General features: G+C 36.9%; 1 protein-coding gene across 9 annotated transcripts in view; it reads right to left on the bottom strand.

The window, feature by feature from the left end:
* The window catches only part of LOC134755899 (potassium voltage-gated channel subfamily KQT member 4), a 119,082-nt gene that overhangs the window by 50,964 nt on the left and 41,279 nt on the right, over positions 1-26,839 (bottom strand). For 8 of the 9 annotated variants that reach the window (XM_063692558.1, XM_063692562.1, XM_063692561.1 and 5 more), the window contains 4 exons: positions 5,947-6,075; positions 5,507-5,617; positions 5,234-5,421; positions 5,009-5,160 (listed from right to left, as the gene is read on the bottom strand). In XM_063692558.1, coding sequence (XP_063548628.1) covers positions 5,009-5,160; positions 5,234-5,421; positions 5,507-5,617; positions 5,947-6,075 — 580 coding nt within the window. The remainder of the gene's footprint in view (positions 1-5,008; positions 5,161-5,233; positions 5,422-5,506; positions 5,618-5,946; positions 6,076-26,839) is intronic. The other variant, XM_063692560.1, reaches the window with a different exon arrangement.

The following is a 26,839-nucleotide window of genomic DNA, read 5'->3' on the forward strand; positions in this document are numbered from 1 at the left end:
AAGCCCGACCGAAAAAGTCGCCATAATCATATTTTAATAACTTTGATCCTGTGTTAATCAAATAAGTAAATAGATCGTTTATAGCAAAGAGGATATAATAAGATAGAGCGGTACTGTCATAGTAAATTTTGTAACCACTGTAAATTCACTGCCATCTATCGACATACTTTAAAACTAAAAATGAAGATTTAAAAAAATACGTAAAATGTATTTAAATATGGATAAATGTTTTTTTTATTTGCATTAATTATTTTTATATGGTTTTGACCCATATTCTTTAACGGATATGCGTTAAAATTATAAATAACAAACGAAACCATCAACGCCCTCTATACGAGAGTAGGCCAAAGCTAGTGGCGCCATCTGATCGAGAATAAAATTTTCGTGATTTTCGAGGCACGTTTTTTCCTTAGACTGTATCCATCTATTACGGAGTAATATCTATCTTTGCTTATAGCAAATTATACTGAATTGCGTACAAAAAGCAACTGCCCATGGCCACCGACGCACAGTGTGTTATAGTCCGACAAGAAATTGTAGAAAATAAATGTAACTGTCACATTTTTGATGTAAAATGCTTAAACATGGCAACAATTTAGTATGGTTTTTTTTAGTTCCATTTTATTTAATTTCTGCTATTTTAAGTCGCACTATAATAACCCTCATTTGGTCTCATTCAGTTTTTATATTAAAAATGCATAGTTCTAATCGTTTTATTCAGCTCACAAGAACTCCGGCTTGCCAAAACTTTCTAGTTTTTATGTTATCAGATGTCAAAGTTGACCCGGGTATACAGGTGAAGAAAATGAAAAATAATTTATTGTAATAAAACTAATCGGCCTATTTTATTTTTGTTTGATATATCAATATTATATATCGTGTTGTATTGGAATCGCTAATATCTAATGCGGCAGAATTACGGAGTAAAAAAATAACTAAAGATCATAAAAAGAATAGGTATATGTATATACCTTCTAAACTATTCACGGTATAGTAATGAAAATTTGTATAAAAGTTAAGCATATCATTTACAATACTTGTGTATTAACAAAAATAAAATAGGCCGCTTATTTTTATGACAATAAATTATTTTTCGATTTTCTTCACCTGTATACCCGTTTTTCAATCGTGGCTGAATGCCCAAGGTCTGTGCCTTCGATGCCTAACCTGTTAAGAAATGACAATAATATAATAATAATAATAATAAGCCCGCGGGGCAGCTTGTGGCGAGCTGTTGGGGAGTGACGACCCCACGGACCCGAGTGCTCCAGAGAGTCGGTCAGGGTCTCCGTCTCCGGCGTGTCTTCGTCGGTCGGAGTGGACCCCAAGGGGACCCGCAGGACTCTCAGCTCTGGCTTGCCTTCATTGGCCGTCCAGGGGGGAGTCGTAAGAGCTATATGCTCCAGGGGTGGAAGTGAACGATGCATAAGACGCGAGTTGGCACAGTGGCTGCTAACAGCCACTGGGTAGAAAGCGGCGCACACCTCTCGACACCCCTGAGCCGCTCACACTGGTGTTGCTCCTGGTCGTCTTCACGACGGCCGTTTCAGGGGCCCATCTAGTCAGCGGCAAGTCACCACCTGCCTCGATAACGTGTTTTAACATTGTTATGGCAGGTGTCCGGAGTTCTTTACAATAGCCCAGTCTCATTGTCCATCCAAACTTCAATCCATAGACCGGTATACTGTTCACTTTTTCTGCAATAGTCCGAATGCCTGCTGCGACCGGTTCATGGGTGTCTATTGTTGCGCCTGTGAACGGGTTCCAGCAGGCGTTCTACATGACATTAAAGCTCTCCAAGGGGCCTCTACGTGTTTGATCTATATCCCCACGCAAGCCTATCAAAAGACCGGGATTTATAGGCCCGTGATATCCAAGGAGATACAAATAATAATAAATAATTTATTTCAGACCGAGCTGATCCATAGTTTGTTAGTTACAGAGTATCTTAATAACTATGTTAGTGGCACAATACAAAAACAACAATAATTAAAATTGAACAATACAAAATTACCTACATGATATAGGAAAAAATATTTGGCAGGGGCAAGCGAAGCAGACAACCTGCTCTACTTGGCCCTGCCAATCGCCACTTCCACCCAGTCGCGAGTGAGAGGAGAGTCGAGACGCTCAGCCAACGCCCTCAGAAGGCCGTTGCTGCTGCCCCGCATACGACTTAGCAGTGATCCAACTCTTTTTCTTCTGACGGCGAAAAAGTCATCTGTACGCGCCTCAGCAAACATTCTGGATGCACTGCAATGTCTCGGCAGCCGCAACAACATTCTGAGGATGTTGTTGTATTGCACGCGAATTGCGTTGTAGGCTCTCTGTGTAAATTTCACCCACAGACTACACGTGTAGAACGTCTGACAGTAGGCCTTGAAAAGCGTCAGTTTGACTTCGTTACTACAGCGTGCGAATCTGCGGGCGATCATATTGCCCCGCACAGCCATCGCTCTCCTCTCCCTCTCCAGATCCGGGTCATCGCTCAGGTCACTGGTGAGCATATGACCAAGATATTTAACCCTATCAACTACTTTTAGAGGTACCCCACCCAGCGTGATCTCAGATAACGCGCATATAACGCGGACGAATGTTTGAAATGTCACTGTATTTAATAATCATTTCACTTAAAATTTAGTTTTTTCTTCGCAAGTGTGTGATGAAAAACTACACAATTTCAACTCCGGGGGTAAGAAAATTGTAATCTGGAGAGACCTCGTTTACAAAATCTCGCTTCCCCCCTTCGTTGCACAATGTACTGTAGGTATCCGTTTCACTGCCTGAGACTTCGCACATCGATTGATAATTAAAAAATTAGTTGGTTATGTTTTTATGACAGCAGAGGTTATTAAACCGAAAATTTCCTAACAGACATCCTTGTAAGTACTACTACACGTTCTTTGCGAGCGATCAAATTGCAGGCGGCAAATAAACATAGCAAATATCTTTTTTTTGAATATAATGCATTTGTTACACTTATTCCTGAGTAGGTACGGTACGCCATCATTGTGAAAGCAGTATGATACTTTTTCCTTTTTCTATTACTTAATTGTATTGCTAGTTATCATGTACGACAATTTTGAGATGCCAGCAGTCATAAAATAGAGAAAAAACTATCTTCAAAGAAAATAAACTTGTTGAGTTACATCACTAAATCCTATGTACGGTGTGTACCTAGCTATTAAATTAATTACAACTGTTAATTAAAATACAAGTACACATCATGAAAAGCGTGGGGCGGGTGCTAAAACAGGTCTGTACGTGAATATACGCCGTGTGGGTGAGCTCAAAGAACACAAGTGTTGGTGAGTACCTACCTAAAGCTGTGTCTTCTCAATTGAAGTCAAAGCTCAGACAGGCGGACGCCAACGATATCATTCCCGAGTATATACGTACATATACTTACGGGATGCAGAGTTAGTTATCTAATTTCGAGGTAAATATACAAATTTATCATATTACAAATAAGTATTGTACTGATATCCTATTTGCTACCTGGCATGCACAATAAATAATGCAAAGCGGTGGAATATTTTCGTTTCGTTTAAGATTTTGGAACCAAATTTTAAAATGAAAGCCTGAATTTAAGCCATTCCAATAACGTCAGGTAGGTACGCTATTTGCCTGTAATCATGAATAGTACAAAGTTTATCGTGTCAACTCTAAGATACTCTCAAGTTTCAATCGAGTAAAACAACATGTTACTCCATACGTCAGCACTGAAAGTACGCGGAAGCAATCATACTCTTAGAAGCATTGATCGTTACTCAAAATGGAGAATATAAAGCTTCGGATTGCAATGTATCTTAAAGAACTTCGAAGCGATTTGCTACGCGGGTGCCTTTTAATTAAAATAAAGTGAATGAAATAGAAAGAAGTAGAAGGTATGGTAGGATGCCAGCAATCGTGTCTGGAGCTAAAACAGATAGCCAGTTATATAACCGGAAGTCCAATCTCTATCCGGGCTCATTTACTACATCATAAAAAATCGCTTGTCTTGTATTCACATTCTCTTTTGAAAAAAAATTTACTAGTAAGAATTTATAAGAAACGCAGCAGAAGTTAATCGATTGTAACTGTCATGCCATGTGCCGTCTAAAAGATGGAGAAGAAAACCTTTGAAGCAGCTTTTCCAACAATGTAGTAGACAACACGCACGGTCCCCGCCCGCTGTGCGAGTATCTACGGAACAGGGCAACATCAGGTCATCCTCTATACCATCGCAACTACATAATGCAATCATCAGGGTTGAGTGTCCGGTGGTGGGTGATATCGGTAGTGCTGACAAAATTTTTGATCAGTGTCCATGGAGATGTCTCAAGTTGAGGTGCAGTTTTCTGATTGCTTTGAAAAAAACAATTCAAACACGACACTAAAGCCTTAACTTGCTTTCAGTTTATTTGTAGAGTTATCGATATTTTTATTAGTTAATATTCATGTTTGTAAACTATCCACGTACTATATTTTTCACCAATCGTAATGTTTTACTTTTAAAGTTATAGTATATTTTAATACAAACCTAATAATAAACCTATTCAATAAATTTAGCGCCACGCAAAATATTTGAATTCATCCCGGGAAATTATTAATATAACAGAAACGAATAGTAATAAAGTGAAAGGATTGGTTATATTTGATGATTTTAAATGCACGAAGTTGATTGTAGGTAGGTACTACGAATATTTTGCGACGTAGGTGATAAATTATAGATTATTTTGTAGCACCGCAGTGATTTTGATTTGGTACACATATATATATATATATATATATAAAGCTAAAGGAAGGAATCTATCAAAAAAAAAAGAAAATTTTGAAAAGTGAAATTTGGACATAAAAGCTAACTTAATGTTAAAATTTGAGTGCTGCTTTATAGATGTCAACAACGGACTTAAAATGTTTTTGTTTAGTATCTGTATTTGGAAGTAATGCAGTTTCCTGATAGGAGCGTGTGATAATAATAATATATTATATATTAGGAATAAGCATAACAGCTGTGTGAGCTCACCGAGATTTTCTGCACTGGCGTTGACGTCATACCGGTGCGCCGGCTTGGAGTGCGGCGCGGGGGAGTGCAGCGAGGTGCTCTTGTGTCGGCGGATCGTCGGCAGCCGCGACACGAATGACGCGTTGTTTTTAAACGACGCGCTCATCACCCTGCTGTCAACACAAACCAAATCATCACCTCTAGGAGTTAAAAAACACCGCTTAAAGAATGTGGAGGAGTCTTTACCTCGTCTGCGGACTGGGAAGAGGAATTTGATGTATCTTCCAGGTAGCCACGCTCATAGAGTGCTCATCGGCTGCATAGCAGCGCCAAAGCGCTTGGATTAGCGTTGCTGCCGGTTGCCGCCTCCTGATCATATGCTTTTGCCTCTGTTGCTGTTGTACTTTTAGAGCGAATCCCGAACCCAAGATACCCTGATGAAAATGTTATAGTTCGTTAGTATTCATTTTAGAAATACCTACGGCAAGCAAAGAGTTGATTTGAGTAAATGAATCTCACAGCAGGGAGCGCGAAGAAAGATATCCCGAGTAGCGCGCAGAATGAAGCAATGAACTTTCCTTGCCAGGTCTGGGGCACCATGTCGCCATACCCCACAGTGCACAGTGTGATCTAGTAACAAAACATACTACGTAAACATTTATGAACCTTCGCCGCATAGAGGAGGCTTTTAACGATAATGACGTATGCTAAGGTGTAGCCTATAATGTAGGTATAGCTGTTGTTACAAGGGGTTTCACGTGGACGATCGATAATCACAAGTATCTTGTCGTAACAAATTACGCCAGACAAAGTGAACTCACCAAAAGTTTGTAATTTCCTTTAGAAACATTTAAAGTCTTTGTCGCGTTCTATTGGCACAGTAATAATATACTTTATTGAAACATCTTGTCTAGAAATTTGAATAAGTGTAAACAAAATATTGATGGTATTTTACTTACAACTCCCCACCATAAAGCTTCGGCGAAATTTTTAAATTTTGTATGCTCGACATCTTTCTCTGCCAAGTAAACCAAAAATGATGCAAAAATAAGGCCCAGGAATCCTATGTACAAAGTAGTGATTAGTTCCTGAAAAGAAAATTGAGTAGATTAGATGAAATTTTACGTTGAAGTTGGTGCAGAGTTAGACGAACTCTAGTTAATGAAATCTGCATCTTGATCGAACCATTAAATGTACATAAACATGCGAATAACAGTTTTATAATTGTAATTAGGGATGTACCAAGTAGTCCGCCGCAAGTAGTAGAAAGCCGACTACCCGGTCAGATTTGTAATCGGCGATTAGTCGGCAACTAGTCGGCCAAAATGACCGATTAGTCGGCCTATGATTAGGTTCAGAAAAATATCACAAACGAAATAAAAAGCTAATATTTATGAAATGTTTAATACCCATTTTACTCAAATTAATAAAATTATTATTTATACCTATTAAGGGTGCATACGAATATTTTTGTTCATTCATATTATTATAATAGGCCACCTGTGCCGTTAAAGTAGGTAAGTGTTACTTAAAGACTCCTAAGCCGAGCACCGACTAGTTAAATGAAGTACTCGAAGAATAAAAGCCATGTTTCTATTAAAGTCTGCTATATATATTTAAGGCCAAGCAACAAAAAGGTATTAGAGGGAAATGCTTGAAACGAATGCTTGTTACGAAGTCAAAAATTGTGTTTCAAGCATTTCCCTACACAACGTGTTACACCAGCCACTGAAAACCTCAGACCCCAACTGATTTTCTAAATTCAGAATTAGTCTAGTGTATTTATTCTCAAATCGGTGTATTTTTTTTCAAAGATATTGCTGATTCTTTTATTTTCGTAATTCTGGTCGATTAGTAACTCTACATTCGTTGATTACGTATGTGTGACGTAGTAACCGTTAGCGTATCATCGCCCACACAGATTACTGACAATTCTTAAACATTATTGCAAAGACCCTATCATCGATTGTCAGTTAAGAGTGTTGATGTTAATACAATAGAACTTTGTCATAGTAAACTTCAAATTTGACATTCAATGGCAATAAGCGAACGCAATACTTACTTTAAAATGACAAGGTTGTAAGACTTGTAAGTATGCTCAACATGTTCTTGGGAAGATTGTACTTAGTTAGCACACTTATCTAGGTAAATTTAATTGTCTAACTACTTAGACAAAAAAACAACGCAGATTATTTTTTTAAATTTAATTAAACATGTGCTTATTTACAACTTGTATACCTCGGGGTATTTGTGTTCGCTCTACTTCAACAGCTGCTCAAAATGCCTACCACCCTGACGAGAGCACAGCAACGCTCGTTTTCTTAAATTCATTTTAAGAGAGTTTAGCACTTCTGCGTTGTTTTTCACTGTTTCGAATGCAGCTGTAATTTTGTTTCGAAGCTCGACGACAGTCGCTGGGCTATTTCCGTCATCGTACACCAAAGACTTCACTTGGCCCCACAAAAAAAAGTCTAGTGGTGTCAAATCAGGTGACCTGGCTGGCCACTGCTGGATTGGACCTCCACGCCCGATCCAATGCGGACAGATCATCTAAATGTCTCCTTACGTTTAGCTGAAAGTGAGCTGGAGTGCCATCGCGCTGGTAGTACATTCGTCTTACATATTGCAAGGGTACTTCGATATCGAGTAATTCAGGAAGAGTGTTCGTGATAAATTGCAGGTAACTATCGCCATTCAAACGTGGTAAAAACACTGGCCCCAGTATGTATAGTCCTATTATTCCCGCACATACATTTAGCGACAACCGATGTTGGAACGAGTCTTCTTCTGCTAGAAAAGGGTTTTCGTGTGCCCAAGTGTGTCTATTATGTTGGTTAAACAAACCTCGCCTCGTGAATGTACATTCATCAGTCCATAAAATGTTCCTGTTCCAGTTTTCCAAGAACCACTGGTAAAACTCAACACGGGGTTTAAAATCGAGAGGGTTTAACTCTTGACATCGCCGGTAGTGATAAGGATGCTGGTGGTCGTCTTTCAAAACACGCCAAATCACTACGTGGTTACAATTAAATCGCCGACCTGCTTGTCGTGTGCTAGCCGTAGGATTATAGCGAAAGAATTCCAAAACTGCCGCCTCGAAATCAGGATCGCGTTGGATATTTCTTTCTACGGCCATTGGTGGCCGAAAGGTACCGTCAGTACGTAGCCGTTGCGTAGCCGCAAACATTGTGCCGTTTGAAAAGGCAACCCCAAACTCCTCTTGAAAACGTCGTACTGCTAAATTGACGTTATCGTTGCAGCGTGCTAACATCCGTACCATTTCGCAGTTTTGAACTTTAGTGAATCTAAATGCCATTTCGAAAATAATCAATATCTCGAGAATACGGAAACAATGACACTGAGTCATAAATTTTTTTGACACACATGACAACTTCGTGCAGCGAAAAAAGAATCGTGAAAAAGAACAGCCAGTATTAAAAACAGTACCTAGTATGCAACCTCTACCAATGATACAGTAGTAGTGTTGCGTTTGTAATTTTTAGACCGAGCACGCTAAAAATGGGAAACTAATAAAAAATACAACCTGCATTAAAATATAATGTAATCGATTCTACTCTTGATTCTGAACAAACTGTTTTCAGGTTTTCAGTTGTATAACTATAAACTGAAATAAATGTCATATACGAAGGAAAAAATACCGATAAATACGGATAAAATACGGATAGCCGAGCGGTTCAGGCACCTGTCCGATAAACGGGGTACGCTGGTTCGATTCCAGCTCTGGACACTGGAGGCTTTGGTCATTTTTTCCTGCGTATATGACATTTATTTCAGTTTATAGTTTAAATAGTATAGTGTGTCTACTTGAAAAACTACAAATTAAAATATTTTCATAGAAAATAATTTAATTTGTTCTTAGAGACGTTTGTATAACTTTTTTTGAGCATTCGTTGCCTGGCCTAATTACCTACTACAACAAATATTGTTAGAATATCTGTCGAGTAATTGCGGGAATAAGACAATAGCATCGTCGTGTCATCGTCAGCCTGATACCTACATTATGCCCCCGTCCGTCACACAATAGCCCTTCCGGCACGTAACGAAATGTTCGTTTGTGGCAGTCGAGTCAAGACAAACTTTTGTTTCTATTTTGTGATATATTTCTGTTGAAGCACGTTTCAATTATTTTTGCGTTATCTGTACCCGTACCATGGGTCATTGACAGTGTCAAAACTGACATATAGGTACGCTAACGTCTACGTAATTTACTTTCTATACATCTCGCTACATGCGAGTACGAGCGACATGCATAGAAAGTAAATTACGTTCTCGATAGCGTTTATGTCAGTGCCAAACTGGTGGTAGCCACAGTGTTGTTATTATAGTTTCCGATATTTCTTTACTAGTTACATGATAAGGTCTGATAAAATACATGAGCAAAAAAAAGAGGTTATTAATAAAGTTGGATTTATTTTTGCAAATTAACTTAATTATTTATTAATTAATTATTTGTTAATTATTCAACTAGGGAAAAAAATCGAATTATTTTATGAAATTATTTTTGATTTCTGTTTTTTAAGTAGTCACACTAATATATATAAATTATAAACTGAAATAGATAACATACACTAAATAATTTTTAAGAAAAAAAAACCGACTTCGTTGAAAGGTTACTTATTGTTGATGGTGCACTCTAGACAATGAAATGAAAAAGACAGCATCTTTTGCCTACCTAAAAAGAGGTAAAACCACCCACTTTTCTAGTAGCATTTCGTTTCTGTAAGGGTCACAGTTCTAACCTAACCTAACCCAATGTTCTGATAGCATTTCGTTTGTGTAAGGGTCACAGTTCTAACCTAACCTAACCCACTTTTCTGATAGCAGTTCGGTTCTGTGAGGATCGCAGTTCAAAAAAAAAGTCCAGGTCCAAGTTTGGGTCTGGGTCCATAACGAAGAGAATAAATCGCTAAACGTGAAACGTGACTTATGTCGTTGAAGAGGTCCACTCTGATCATCATCAGCAGTTCCACTTCATCAAATGTCACTTTCTTTATGTAAATGCTGGATTTGTTGATGAAAATACAAAAATCACTATATGTATGCCTTTCACATTTGAGAAGTTCCCTCGGTTCCTTATGGATCCCATCATCAGAACTGCGTTTTGACAAAAACGGGACCAATCTGTATGTATATACTTACAATCAAAAAAAGAATTTCAAAACGGTCTAGAAATGACGGTCATGGAGTAACAAACATAAAAAAAACCGAATTGAGAACCTCCTCCTTTTGATCTCTTCTTGATTATATTTGTATGCCAAATGGCAAAACATAGTGAAAATTATTGTATAAGTTCTATATTTAACCTATGTTTACAAATAAATAAATTTTGATTTTTTGATTTTGATTTTGATTTGAAATCTTGAAGTCGGTTAATAAAAGTAATATATAACTTACAAAACAATATAAAATACATATTATTATTATTATTTGTATGTCTTTTCCATATTATTAATTTAGTGATAAGCATATTATCTTAGTTTTAAGTACATACTCGTATATGTTTATAACGGCACCAAATATAATGACCACCAAAAAATACTTTGGTACCCTAAATAAAGAAATCTCTTTCACCAAAAAAAATACTAAACACCAAAAAAATAAGGTCTAAAATTACAAAATTACCACCTGCTTAAATCACGACTGCACTTCAAATTGTATTCAAACACCAAAAATCATGAATGATCACCAAATATAATGAATGATCACCAAATCTTGAAGAGCAAATTAATGCAATATTTTTACCTAAATAAACCGCTATGATTACCAAAAAATGTAAACATATTACCAAATAAAGTAAAATGATGCCAAAATTACTAGCCCCTCCCGCTCAACCCCCCGTACCCCTCACCGTACGTTAGAACTGCGACCCTTACAGAAACGAAATGCTACCAGAAAAGTGAGTTAGGTTAGAACTGCGACCCTTACAGAAACGAAATGAAACAAGAAAAGTGGGTTAGGTTACAACTGCGACCCTTACAGAAACGAAATGCTACTAAAAAGTGGGTTAGGTTAGGTTAGAACTGCTACCCTTAGAGAAACGACGTGCTACAAGAAAAATGGGTTAGGTTGGGTTAGAACTGCGACCCTTACAGAAACGAAATGCTACTAGAAAAAGGCGACGAAGTGGATTAATTAATTTACTTAATGAAATAACGAAATGATAAATACTAGCACATTTTTAATTAATCTTAGTCGAAATGAAAAGTAGAATGTTTAACTCGGGTAAAAGTAACTATCTCACCCTTGAATTTATTGGCCAAAACGTCTCGGGTCATATGGTTCACTTTCCACCCTTGGTTAACAATCTACTATTTTGAGGTTTCTTTTTTAAAACCTTGAGCCGTCTTGTTTTATATGTTAGGGTGAAATAAAAAAATATATTTATTTATAGTATCCATGTTTAAAAAAAGGACGTCAGAATACGAATTCACCCAAAATCGGAACGAACCCTTAATCCTAACGTACGTTTGTAGCTTGGCACACAATCTGCGCTGGAATAATTTATACGTTTCTAAGGGGCTTTTACGTATGGTCAGTAATTAAAACATTATTATAATTTTCAACAATTTGAACTATATTCCATTGCGATAAAATTTAAAACTATGGTTATAAATATACGGAATGTGTCCACCATATCATTCATTCACGCGCTTTTCTAGATCATAATACGGTTGCCAAAAATGTTATTAGCAAACTTGAGGCCTTTCTCTAGTAACTTAATTGATTTAGAGATGTAATAAAAATGGCGCAAAGAAAAAGTAAAAAATAATAATTTGCAACCAATTAATTTGGTTTTTTTTTTAACTTTTTGTGGTTTTTTCGATTTTTGACAAAGTTGCGTTCGGCACTTGGGGTCACAAACTTGGATTATTCATTGGGCCAACATCATAAACAAGTCCACAAAAAATCAGAACTACCGGATTTGACGCAGTACTTTCAGGTGACAAAGTTACTGGATTAATCATTCTACCAGCCAGCACAAGGAAACAACAAACATTGCATCAAATTGCTTTGCCACTTGTAGATAAAATGTAACTTTGTCATTAGTTTTTGAACAATCAAGATAGCCTTTACGACATGTACTCGCTACGCTCGAGGTTCAATTTTGGAATCTTTCGCTTGCTCGGGTATCAATATTAGCACGAGAGGTTTAACAACAACTTTGCCTCCTTGTAAAACAAATAACTATTTTCGTTTCGCTATTGTAAATAACGTAATAGATTGCTTCGGTGTCGTAATCATAAAAGAAGTGAAAAAGTAATAGCAATAATGTCTGTTAAAAGTTACGTAAAAACACACTCGACGTCAGAATTATCGTGTGATGTTTTTTTCTTGTTTCAACTTATTTGAGAAAACATCTACGTTTCCTCTTTACGTCATAAACGTTTCCTTTATTCGTCTGTTGTGGCGATTACCTATTAGTCATTTCGCCGGGCTATGCGGCGTAGAGTTGTTGTCTTTTGTCATTCCAACGATTTGTGTGCCGACCGCAATTCGGAATCATACACTGCGTGTACACTGCTATTCGTGTTAAATACGTCCATGCTCACTATAGTTACTTATTTAAAATTGGGTAGGTGGACCTGCTATACTTATAACAGAAAAAATCGGCCAAGAGCATGTCGAGCCATGCTCAGTGTAGGGTTCCGTAGTTACTATTTTGTCAGAATGGGCTAAAGCGGGGGCTATTAGTATTATGTTCATGTCCATGACAAGTACATATAAAGAAGTACCTTCGCAGCGCTTTGTAGGTAGGTACGTCTTTTTACTAAGAAAATAAGACTTTTGCAATAAATCAAAAACGGCTGGACCGATCGCTATAGTTTTCCTCGACAGTATTTATTAAGCTTTTGTTCTACGATTTTTTCCATATTATTTGAACCCATGGTTAAAAAGTGAGAGGGGGGACACACACATATAGTTTTTCTTTCGGCCGATTACTTCAGAAAATATTTACTTTATTTAAAAATGGTTGTTGGAGACCCTTATTTGTTGCCAAATTGCAGCTTTCTAGCACTAACGATCACGGAGCAAAGCCGCGCACGAACGGACAGACGGACATGGCGAATCTATAAGGGTTAGTTGACTAGGGAACCCTAAAACTGTGGTTTTGCGGTTTCACGCTACTCAATTGGTGCTAAAACTCCCTACGGGTGACTTTTCTGAAAGCAGGAAATTGGAACAGAGTAAAAAACATGGGTAATTAATTTCGTAGGAGCAAAAAACAGGCTACTTACTTACCTATTGAATTAGATGCGAAATTTCGGATATTTTCTACGCGCTTTTACTTAGCTTCACTCCGTTTTTGTTTATTTGTAATGTTTGTTGATTAGATATTATAGTCTTATCGTAGGTACATTTCCGCAAAAGCACAACAAAGGGGCAAGTTATTCGGAACTGTCAAATTTTTGTTCTAACTGACAGGCCGATATCGTCCGGCGGACTGATAGACAGTGGGCCTCATCATAGACATGTTTAATATTGTATAAATTTTTTAATAGTAGGTATCTTTTCACTACTACATCTAATAATACACCATCTATAGGCGGGGTCCAACTAAAGAGAGTGGATAAATTCAAATATCTCGGATCTGTAGTAGCACCTAAAGATAGTACCGCAGAAGATATACAGAGTAGAATCACTACAGCTTGGATGAAATGGCGTTCCATGACAGGCGTCCTCTGTGACCACCGAATGCCAATAAAAACCAAAGGCAAAGTGTACAAACAAGCAATAAGACCCGCTGCGGCTCTTCTGTATGGTTCTGAGTGTTGGCAATTGAAAAAGACAGATGAACAGAAACTGCATACTACAGAGACGAAAATGCTACGCTGGGCTGGGGGAGTTTCTAGGATGGATAAGATTAGAAACGAATACATAAGCGGAACCTTCAAAGTCGCTAAAATCGAAGACAAACTTCGCGAAAACCGCCTGAGATGGTATGGGCATGTCATGAGAAGAAATGAAAACCACATGACGAGAAAAGTAATGACCATTCAGGAGGGAAAAAGAGGTTCAGGCGGACCCCCCGCGACTTGGTAGATACGGAGACAACACAAAACCGTACACTGTGGCGTAAACGTACAAGGAGGGCTGACCCCAAATGATATGGGACATATACAGCCAGGAAGAAGAAGAAGAAGGTATCTTTTCACTTTAGAAAAATAGAGTTGGATTAGGGCTGACGAATATATTATTATCGGAAAATTTGGTTGTTCAGGTAGAGTTGCTGAAATATGTTAATTTATGAAATAAACAATTTTTATGCAGAAACATGAATACATATTATACAATTCTGTTAGTATAAAATAAGAAGCACATTGATATTGGGTTTGAAATCACATTTATGTTAAGGTGCATAATGAAAATCTTTCTCTAGTTACTGACAGGAACAATCTACTTACATAACAGATAATTTATGTGAGCTAATACTGCCGAAGTTGACATTATGCAGTAAAACCAAATATAAAAATGTAGATAGTACAACATAATGCCTTTTCGCACATTCATCAACAATCAAACCTATTTTAACGTAGGTAAAGCTTAGTAGGGATTAATGTCGCAAAAGTTATTACCTACCTCTAAACCACTGCATCCACGTCATTATCGAATGACATAAATCAGTTCATGCAAATTAAACCCCATTTACACGGAGCGAGAACTTGCATGCAACATTCGATGCATTGCTACCTATTTGAACGAAATATTTTTTATTCGGATGTTTGTTACCGTTATATCATGTTACAAATGTATTTCCGTTATTAAAATATCATTAACTTGCGTAAAATAATAAATAAAAAGTACAAAAATTTGCCCGCGAAAAGCTAGTGAGCGTAACACGCAAAACGTCACGTGACGTCACGCGTTCTACAGATTAGTTCACTAGCTTTAGTTAGTCACTAGCGTAAGTGTCATTAGTAGCAAACGTCAGTTGGACCGTCCAACGTGTGACGTTATCACGCTTTGTCGAATTCGCGTCAAAAATTATGAGCGTTTCAACCCAGGTAGCATTTATACGTCATTATGACGTAACAATGCCGTCATTATTACGTCATTATGACGTCGCTGACGTCTTTTTGCTACCTGGGAACCGCTCAAAATTTTTCAACCTTTTCATTATTTTTTTATAAAATATTGTGAAGGTTTACAAAAGTATTTTTATTTTTTCCGGTGTTCAAACGAAATGATTACAAAAATAAAATAAAAAATCACGCATGGAACTAATTCGTTTTCATAGGGGTTGCAGTTAGAACTGCTGTAGGTTAGATAACCTGACCCACTCTTCTGGTAACAACTCGTTTTCGTGGGGGTCGCAGTTCTAACCTAACCTAACCTAGGCTTCTGGCAACAATTCGTTTTCGTGGGGGTCGCAGTTCTAACCTAACCTACTCTTCTGGCAACAAATCGTTTTCGTGGGGGTCGCAGTTCTAACCTAACCTATTCTTTAAAACTAGTACCATAAAACGGGGTCACATTGCACTGTGGTTTACGCCAGGATACGTCAAAAATAAAAAAATAAGATACTATTACCATAAATGGTCATCGTTTAGGCATTTACTTACTATGTCTAAACTGCAATTTGGTATAAAAAGATGGAATCTACTAATCTACTTATCATCTTCATTCAGTTATCACCCTCGAAAGTGTAACTATCTATAATATGCAATCTCCTTATAAGTTGTTCACGCAATTATCCGCGTGTTGCTTTTGTGTTATTTTTGTACAAGTGCATATTAATATATATTAAATACTATTCTATATTGTTAGAAATAAACAGCTACGCCGGTAACCTGTTTTAGGCGAAATATTTTACTTAAGTGACGTTCACTTTGTCTTTTAACTTATAGCGCCTTGTTGTACCATGGATATTTTTGTTGTAATAATTAGAGACAAACGTTCTAGTTTCCTGATTATAAAAATATCCCAGTTTTTCCCATTTTGGCAGTAATTTAGGTGCTACGCCAAGGCGTTTTATCGTAGTTTGGTGCTACAAGTGACATAGTTAAGATGTTAATTTTTGCTGTCGTATTTTTAGGGTTCCGTACCCAAAGGGTAAAAACGGGACCCTATTACTAAGACTCTGCTGTCCGTCTGTCCGTCTGTCTGTCTGTCACCAGGCTGTATCTCATGAGCCGTGATAGCTAGACAGTTGAAATTTTCACAGATGATGTATTTCTGTTGCCGCTATAACAACAAATACTAAAAACAGAATAATATAACTGGACCCGGGTATGTCCATAAACTACGTCCGGACCCGGGTATGTCCTTAAACTATGTCCAAAAGAGAGGTATGGGCACTGCGAATGACATCTCGCTTTGTGTGGTAGGGCACAGGACAGCGGATGTCATTCCAGATCTAGAGCAGAGCCCAACTGGGGAGGTACCTCCACCTTACAGAAAACCGCAGCCAAATAACACTATACCCTACTAATAGTGTTGTGTTCCTGCCGGTGAGTAAGGTTGCCAGAGCCAGAGCTCAACGAGGGAGAGGAGTGTTAGGGTCGGCAACGCGCATGTAACTCCTCTGGAGTTGCAGGCGTACATAGGCTACGGAGACTGCTTAACATCAGGCGGGCCGTATGCTTGTTTGCCACCGACGTAGTATAAAAATAAATAAATAAATGGGGCTCCCATACAACAAACGTGATTTTTTTGCTGTTTTTTCCGTAATGGTACGGAACCCTTCGTGCGCGAGTCCGACTCGCACTTGGCCGGTTTTTTAATTTTATTTTACTTTATTAGGTACACTAAACAGATATCGTACAATATGCAGAGAACCATACAATTCACATTATGGCTTAAGAACTAGCACGAGATCCAAAACAAGTGTACACAGCATGTTTTACAATTCAGCGGAAATGTTACAAATTAATTTAATTTAATTTAATATATAGTATATTGGCTAATAAGTTTTTTTATTATTTTACAGTACATATGGTGCTACTTTCTCGCACTAGTGCGTAAAGAGCACTTTTCGTGCATATGTCGAAAGTTTAAAGGGCCATATAGGCGCACGTGCGAATAGGTAATTCGCAACTCGTGTCGATTTAAAACACTCCCTGCGGTCGTGTTTTAATTTAACGCTACTCGTTTCGAATTTTCTCTTTTCCGCACTTGTATCGTAAATAACTATTTCAACACACTTGCTGTCGACGTTTTTATTCCACCGATTTTTGGCTCATAATCCTAGATATTAAACACGCGTGCTTTTTCAGTATATTATAACACTCGTGCTTTTTTATTATATTATCCGACTGAGTTAAGGTAACTGATTGCTAATAATATGCATGGAAACGGAGCCTTCTTAATTTGGTCGAGTAATACATTTTTTTTACCAACTATTAGGTTTCAAATGTTAGTTCAAAGAGGTTTTATCTCACCAAACATAATTTATAGATTAAGTTATCTCGTAAATTACAGTAATGAATAAACATAACATTTTATTGATTTGATCTCCATCCGTCGGTTAGAAATACGAAAATATTAGCTTTTTTACATTTTTTTTATTGGCTGTTTGTCGATTTCTTTCGCGCCTTTGCCTTGCGGGCGCATTGGAATCGTGCGTAAAAAAAAACGCGCCAGCCATTTTCCGTATTTGTCATAAAATTGGAATAGTTATGCATGTCATTTTAGCATTGAAAATGAAGAACACATAGTTGACGCTGCCAGTAATACTAATAGAGGCAAGAGCCGAGAACGATAGCCTACTTTTACCATCAAAATCGGGTGAAATATAATTGGCGGCATATGAAACTTTTATACAATGGAAAATCAGCAAAAACGCCTAGTTTTTCTTGGAAAACGTGCTGGAAGCTTACTTCAATGAACTGGCGAATAAGTGCCTACAAGCCCAGCACGCTTTTATGCAATTATTCGATGTTAAAACTGTAAGCCACCATTTTGAAAATTGTACTTTTACTGTTTTGACAAAAAAAAAAATCTAATTTATAAGTTTCGATTTTTCCTCGCAAGTGTGTTGAAAAACGTCGTATGAAACAGCTCGCGCACACAATATCGCCTCGTGTGTAATGACCAACGTAGCACACTTGTATCATAATGTACTATTAGATAACAGCTGTGTATATGAGTTCAAACGTATGGATATGTTTAAGATTTGGTCAAAATTCGACAGCAGCTTTGACACCGGATCGAGTGTCGTGTTAGTGAACGAGATAATGTTGGTGTATGCTGAGATTCATGACATGACACTAACAGTTGAAAATACATAGATAAATATTTATTTAGATCACGTACTCTAACGATAATTGTTACGTGAGTGGTGCAAAGTCAACAGAAATGAATAACTTAGACATGTGTGCCGAACAGGTTTTTCAACAGGTCATGAAGATCGCTACCATTTTGGTTTATCTTCTCTTCATACTTGCATTAAGTTTTATGTTTTTTTTTTAATGTTTATATTTTAAATTAGATGTTAAAAAGTGGCGACTTTATGGGCAGGATCACAGAATAAATAATAGTACTAGGTACAGAAGGTTCACTCTCTAAGAAAACGCGTCTATTACGAGAGATATAAGCGCAAGCGCGAGTAGTCGTCCGTTCCGTAGCGGTGCGCGGCAACTACTACTGATAAACACCAAAATTGGTGTAGGCCGCATGTACTTGTAGCGACGCGACGAAATCGCAAAGTGAGCCACGCTTGGCAGGATGAAAATATATAATAGCGGAGAGAAAAAATCAAATTATATCTCAAATTAGAGGAGAAATGGGATTATTAATGTTAATAATGGATAAACCTAAACCGGGCGGAAGTGGTACCTCTAATTATGGTAACAGTGAAACATTATTTTTTGAAACCCTGAAATACCATCAGAAAATAGTAAAAAGTGGTTGAGAAAATAGTAAAAGAAAGCTGCGCTGTAATTTTACAAACTTTGAGCTCAGGCTACAAAATTAACTGTGATAAGTTTGGATAATTTTCACTGAAAAACCCTTAAAAAATTATTAAAAAGTCGATTGGTACTACTTACCGATAAATTTTGTTGCATAATATAATTTAAACTAACTTGTAATAAGAGTACTAATATTATTAGTAAAACAGGCAAAATTACATGTAACCGTTGACTGATTTGTCTATCTGTGGTCTATTTAAAAAGAATCTTTGCGGGAACGTTAACAGCTTCGTAAAACTTTTTTCACCACACCGAGTCTCTTGATTTTTCAAAAACTGATGAGAAAATTGCATTTTATCCACAAGACTGGCCAAGTAGTTTGATGCAAATTTTGAGTTGTGTCCTTATGTTGGCTGGTAGAATTGACTTTTAAATGATGATTTTGAATGATAAATATTTTATAACGTTTGATTTGGGTCAATTTATTTCGTTTGATGTTTTACTCATACTCATACTCATTTATTTATAATAATATTTAATATTACACATCATAATTGGATGTACATAATATATTCAATTCATTCAAATAATCATTCATTAAATAAAAGTAAAATAATACGATATAAAAATAACACTGCTTAACACTGTATGAAACACTGTATGTGTATGTGTGTGTGTGTGTGTGTGTGTGTGTGTGTGTGTGTGTGTGTGTGTGTGTGTGTGTGTGTGTGTGTGTGTGCGTGTGTGTGCGCGTGTGTGCGTGTGCGTGTGCGTGTGTGTGCGTGTGTGTGTGTGTGTGTGTGTAGTGCTGCTGGAGACTGCTTAACATCAGGCTGGCCGTATGCTTGTTTGCCACCGACGTAGTATAAAAATAATAATAATAATCAACACATTTCAAATTTCCAATAATTAATAAAAATACAAAATATAAAATTAAATTCAGATTAAATCATTATTATTATATTCTGACATGTCATAAAAAGCTTTTGTGGTCAACCATTTTTTTAACTGATTATAGAATGTCAGGTCATTTTCAATATTTTTAATGTTATCAGGTAGTTTATTGTAGATACCCGGCCCTGCATTAGTTATCGTTTTGGTGGATTTCGCAAGTCGGCAACATGTCGAGTCCAACTTATTTTTGTGTTTGTTACAGTTAGAATTTTCCTTGCGTTGGTGTGGTGAAAAATGTTGTGTTTCACTCGGTGGCATAATTTTGTGTAATATGTTACTCAGTGAAAATATCATAGTAAAAGAACATGTTGAACAATGTTAACAATGCAGCCTACGATATGAGCTCTGGAGGACAAGTTTATAACCAGGTTGTTACGTTAGCAACTGTTTCGGAGTGTCCATACAAAAGAGCGAGCAATGCGGCGGACTGGCCGCTTTATTCTCTGCAATGTGATCATGCAACTTTAACATGAACCAATTGTGTAGACATCGAGTCCGCCTTATGTTCGGCCCCTGCCCAGTCGCCATCGCGGAGGAAATTGCGCCCAGTCCCGCAACGCTTACTCAGCATGGTTACGCAAGAAAACGATCAGGCTCGCTAATGGGACTTGCTAAGGTTAAATCGAAAAGAGTGTCATTCATGTAAACATATTTTTGAAAATTACACAGCATTAAGTACATGCCGTGGATTTCAAAAAAATGCTGAGAGTATATATCGTTTTAGGGTTCGCCATCGCTCTAGTAGTTTCGCCATGCCCATCTGACTGTCGATTTGTTCGTCCACGGCTTACCTCAGTGAAAGTAATTAATAGAAAGGTCAATTTGGCATGCTTTTTAGGGTTCCGTACCCAAAGGGTAAAAACGGGGCCCTATTACTAAGACTCCGCTGTCCGTCTGTCCGTCTGTCTGTCTGTCACCAGGCTGTATCTCATGAACCGTGATAGCTAGACAGTTGAAATTTTCACAGATGATGTATTTCTGTTGCCGCTATAACAACAAATACTAAAAAGTACGGAACCCTCGGTGCGCGAGTCCGACTCGCACTTGGCCGGTTTTTTTTGGGTATTTCGCATCAACTCTACAGTGTAGGGTGTTGTTGGATAGATCTTTCAAAACAAATAAGGGTCTTGAAAAACTATTTTCTGATAAACTGAATATTTTCGGAAATAATCCGAAAGTCTAAAAAAGTGTCTCCCGACCTCTAACTTTTGGACTGTCATTCCAAAAGACATTAAAAACTTATAAAAATAAAGCTTAATAAAGACAAAATGTAAACTAAATATTACAAACATAATCGGTTATGTAAAAGGACGTAAGTGCTGTGAGGAATGTGAGGATACATATTGTTTCTTATTGTATCATTCTACAAAAAAATACATTTTTAGTCAGACTATCGTGACGAACGGACAACCCTAAACTGGACATGACCTGAAATGCTCGTAACTACTAGTAATGGAGAAAACAGACTTATTAATTAAATCACAACAAAACAAAACATCTCATAATAAAAATATTATGTACAAATACTCGGAACTCCGGAATTGAGAGCGGAGTACAATTCGATTCGGCGCTCTCTCCGAAATAACATAAACGAGACGCAATTCTTTCCTTTCTTGTTTTTTGTGAAAAAATTCTGTAAATCTGCACTACATAAAGTCGTCACAAGCGCTGTTTTCAACGTCAAGGTTCGTTTAGCCGGTCTGCAATGTACTCATTCGGCAGCGCGGAATAGCGAGAAACACTTGTCCCAACTCCCAACTAACTGAATTGTAGATATATACCAAAGAGGATATAATAGGATAGAGCGGTACTGTCATAGTAAATTTTGTAAATTTTGTAGGCTACTTTGCATTGAATCGAGTATCCTTAAACAAGAAATATTTTATCGAAATGTATGAAGTTCTATTTTCAAAATTTTTATAATTGACCATAGAGTAACTTATACTAGAGCGGTACTGTCATAGTAAGTTTTGTAACCCCAGTAAATTCACTGCCATCTATCGACACATTTAAAACTAAAAATAAAGATTTATAAAAATACGATAAAATGTATTTAAATATGGAGTGTTTTTATTTTTATTTGCATTAATTATTTTTATGATTTTGACCCATGTTCTTTCACTGATATGCGTTAAAATTGTTAAATAACAAACGAAACCGTCAACGCCCTCTATACGAGAGTAGGCCAAAGGTAGTGGCGCCATCTGATCGAGAATAAAATTTTCGTGATTTTCGAGGCACGTTTTTTCCTTAGACTGTATCCATCTATTACGGAGTTATATCTAACTTTGTATATACCTATACTTAGCTTGTGCTTGTATACTATACTATTCAGGTTGCGTGTAGCGCAGCGCTCGTCGCATCAGACTCATACTAAACCTCCATCTAAAGGGTTATTAGCTAATGTACTTGGTATTCTATGCACCATCACGTGGAGAACTAAGACTAGACTTTACGTTACGCAAATGCTTTCGTTAAATCTAGTTTGTTATGACTCGTTATTGTTTGTGTTTTAGTATTAAAAATTGAGTACATTATGGAAGCCTAGTCGCCAACTAGTTTTTATATTGCTCGTTAACACACTGGAGTCTGGAGGCACGTCACTAATTAAAAGAAATAATACGAAATAAAACTATGAAAACGGATTATATCGCGTATATTGAATTTATTATACTACATCCCGACGTTTCGAACCCTTTACAGCGTTCGTGGTCAACGGGTGACTGAGGAAAAATTACAAAGTGCAAAAAATACCCACATACTAAAATAATGAACAATCATAGACTATAAACTTTAAGGCTGGTTGTACATGCAAAATCGGTTCATACCAACCCTACACCACGGACCCGAGAAGATTTAATTCCCTCCTAAATAATAAATATTTAATTTCCTCCTTAGTGTTGGATGATGTTGGACATTCTGAGTATAATATGTTTTGAAAAGATGTGTCCCGCCGAGTTTGTTGCCGGTCCCATATTGGGATACCCTCCTACAATTTAGGAGGGAATTAAATCTTCTCGGGTCCGTGGTGTAGGGTTGGAGCCGGCGTAGTTTTTATCGCGTATATATATATATATATATATCTTTACTTGAAAATAATTGTAGTGTATAGCTAGCCCTATGAACCGATTTTGCATGTACAACCAGCCTTAAAGTTTAGTCTATGATTGTTCATTATTTTAGTATGTGGGTATTTTTTGCACTTTGTAATTTTTCCTCAGTCACCCGTTGACCACGAACGCTGTAAAGGGTTCGAAACGTCGGGATGTATTATAAATTCAATATACGCGATATAATCCGTTTTCATAGTTTTATTTCATGAGTAACTATCGCGGTAACCGATGACAATATTAGAAATAATACGATCTAAAAATAAAATTGACTTATATATGACGTTCACACTTTTGTTTACATTTTTTCACTTTTAAAGTGAAAAAATGTAAACAAATGTGTGAACAAAACAATTTCACGTCGACTGTACTTGTGAATATTGGTAGAAAGATGAATGATCTAAGTATGACATTTCCATAGTTGGGGTTGATGCTCTGTATGATAGAAAAACATAATAACTATGTGTCTCATCGGGTAACAAACGTGAAAAAGTGAATTAGCAAATCCCAAATATTTTATTAGTACATAGATAATATTGCTATCCCTTAATTTCGGTTCGTCTAATTCCGTTTTATCGGGCGATAAGGTACCTAATAATGAATTGTTGTCACTGATACGCTACGCCTCCCAAAGCTCTGATATCGGGGAAATTGATAGGTAAACCCTCCAGTGAAGGAACACCCCCAGTGAATGAACAAATTCACGTTTTTTGTCTAAAATAAGAAATATAGCTATTTCTACCACTTGTCGTATTTTTTTTCCTATAAACAACTTTATTTCCTATGCAATGGCAACCCGTGATAAATTTATTTACGAACAGTTCGAATGTGACTGGCGTTTGAAGTTGACGTGTTTTTGGTTTTGAAGTTTTGTATGAAAAAATTAGATCCCAGATAAGAACAGTGTACGTTTGGAGCAACATATGAAGTGCTTATTTATTGTTCACCTGTACAAAGTTTAGTTATTCAGATAGATTAAGAGTTAAACCTTCTATAAATGCAAACTTTGTCGGCATATTATGCGATTAAGTCTTTATTTTTTATAGTTCCATTACTGGCTTATCAAATGTTCTAAAACCAGTAAATGAACGGTGTGTTCATTTACTGGTGTCGTCTAGATTTAATTTTTTTTCTAAATTTATATGTAAACGAATTGGTATTGAACTTGTTTTTCGTGATTCTGCATAGAAAACGATTCTGATTCATTCAGCCAGTATTGGAACGAACCAAATTTCTATACTCCATTTACTAGATTTTTCATGCATATGTATGAACAGTACAAAACTTGGCTTGTTCATTCATTAGGTTTCTACTAATTCTATGTATGAACAATGTAACCACAAATACCGCAATGAAAAGTCTATTATTTTAAGCATTATTTGTAACGGACTTCTGTGTTATTGGTGAATAACCATCATTTTATTACATTCTTATACATTTAAAATTAATATGGAGGGGATAGAAAGATATGAACGCTTTCGCTATACCAAAGATAGATATAACTCCGTAATAGATGGATACAGTCTAAGGAAAAAACGTGCCTCGAAAATCAAGAAAATTTGATTCTCGATCAGAGGGCGCTACTAGCTTTGGCCTACTGTCGTATAGATGGCGTTGACGCTTTCGTTTGTTATTTATCAATTTTAACGCATATCAGTGAAAGAACATGGGTCAAAATCATAAAAATAATTAATGCAAATAAAAAAAAACATTTATCCATATTTAAATACATTTTATCGTATTTTTATAAATACTTATTTTTAGTTTTAAAGTGTGTCGACAGATGGCAGTGAATTTACTGGGGTTACAAAATTTACTATGACAGTACCGCTCTAGTAAAAGTTACTCTATGGTCAATTATAAAAATTTTGAAAATAGAACTTCATACATTTCAATAAAATATTTCTTGTTTAAGGATACTCGATTCAATGCAAATTAGCCTACTTAAACACGCTGCTGCGTCGCATCTGCTTAGTGATTGGTTGGCCAACAAAAACATTTTATTTTATGTTGTAGTAGAAACAATTGCTTCATAAGTCAGAAAATGCTGATTAAAAAGATCGAAATTATGTTCACACTGGTTTTTGCGGTGTTCATTCACTAGATTTTATGTTCATTCATTAGGTTTTTGGGTACTTTTTGATAAATTATGCTATAACTCAAAAACTATGAAGGTAATAAAAAGCCGCAGAAATTACTTTCTTAATTATTAAATGAGGATTGATTAAATTGAAATTAATTATTTAAATTATTAATGAATGCTGAGAAATGATTTTTCAAACTTCGATAATTGCTTAAGTGTTCATTCACTGGTGGCCCCAGCCTAATACACTTACCCTAGCCTAATACAAATTAACTTTGATTTCCGCCTCACTGATTATTCTAGTAAGTTTCTGTGAACCACATTGACAACCAATGAAATTGGTACCAGATGAATTGGGTCAAGACTCAAGTATTTGGACAATTAGTTAGAAGATTTTATGTGTAGGAGACGTACCCTATTTTTTTCTTTTTGTTTTTATTTTACCTCATTGTCGTCGTAATTTCGTAACTGATATATGCTCCGAGGCCAGATCATGAAATGATTAGATCTGGCCACGACATGTATATATATATACCAATGCCAAATTGCAGCTTTCAAGTACCTACTAACGATGACTTGAGATAAGCCGCGGTCGGACACTGGACAGTCGGACAGACAGACAGACATGGCAAAACTATAAGGATTCCTAATTGACTAAATAAGGTCTATAGATTTTTTATTCTATAGATTTTTTATTTTATTTTGTAACTTAGTATGTAAGCGACTTGGACATGATCTGTAATCTGATCTGTCATGATCTGTGTAAAAGCGACTAAAAATAATAGTGAGTAAAAACCGTACTGATCTAAATATTATGATCTGTAATGCTTATGTATTTTTAATCAATAAATCAAATCAAATCAAAGGTGACATGCATTTAACCAAATTTTACAGACCCATATCAATAATTCCTGTCGTATCGAAGATTTTTGAATGTCTAATATGTAACAGAATAATGGAACACATCACGTCTAACAGACAACTAAACCTCCAACAGTACGCTCACCAGCCCGGGGGCTCAACGTCGGACGCCGTCCGTGACGTGACGACGCGTGTGATCCAGCATTTGGAGGACGGGCGGCAGGTCGCAGCAATACCTATTCTGCGACCTGTCGCGTGCCTTCGAGATGATAGATCACGCACTGCTCCTGGACAAGCTATCACACTACAATCGTAAACAATGTACTTATGTCCATTCCATATCACGAGGACTGAAATACTCTGTCCCTCAGGGGTCCGCGACTGGCGATACCCTCTTTTTAATCTTAATTAACGACATCACATCTGCCTGCGCCGAACCAGATTACGTAATGCTTGCGGACGACACGTGCATTATTGTTAACGCTGATAGTTGAAAACTTAAGATCCAAATTATCTATAACAATCCAAAAAAATGCTATGTGGTTCTCTGCAGCTAACAAACGTGGAAAAAACAAACATATTGCACTTCAAACTAAAACATAAAGAGGACGATCTATTAAACATTGCGATCGACAATATTCCAGTAGCTCAAGTCTAAGTGACTAAGTACTTACCTAGGCTTTATGATAGATTCTGAACTCACGTGAGCATCCCACATCGACCATGTATGTAACAGACTGGTCTCAGCACACACTATTCATTGATAGGTAACCTTAAGAAAGCTTATTTTGGATACTTCCATTCATCTTGATACAAGGAGCAGATCTATGGGCCACATCTGCTGACCGGAACAGACCATTCAAGCTTCAGAAACGAGCATTGCGTATTAACGCGCGTGACCCAGCTGACCCCGCAAGGGATCTGTTCAAACGTTAGAAAATCTTGACTCTGCCCAGCGTACCTACATTTTAAT

This window comes from Cydia strobilella, chromosome 3, assembly GCF_947568885.1.
Source record: "Cydia strobilella chromosome 3, ilCydStro3.1, whole genome shotgun sequence".
Taxonomy (NCBI): domain Eukaryota; kingdom Metazoa; phylum Arthropoda; class Insecta; order Lepidoptera; family Tortricidae; genus Cydia; species Cydia strobilella.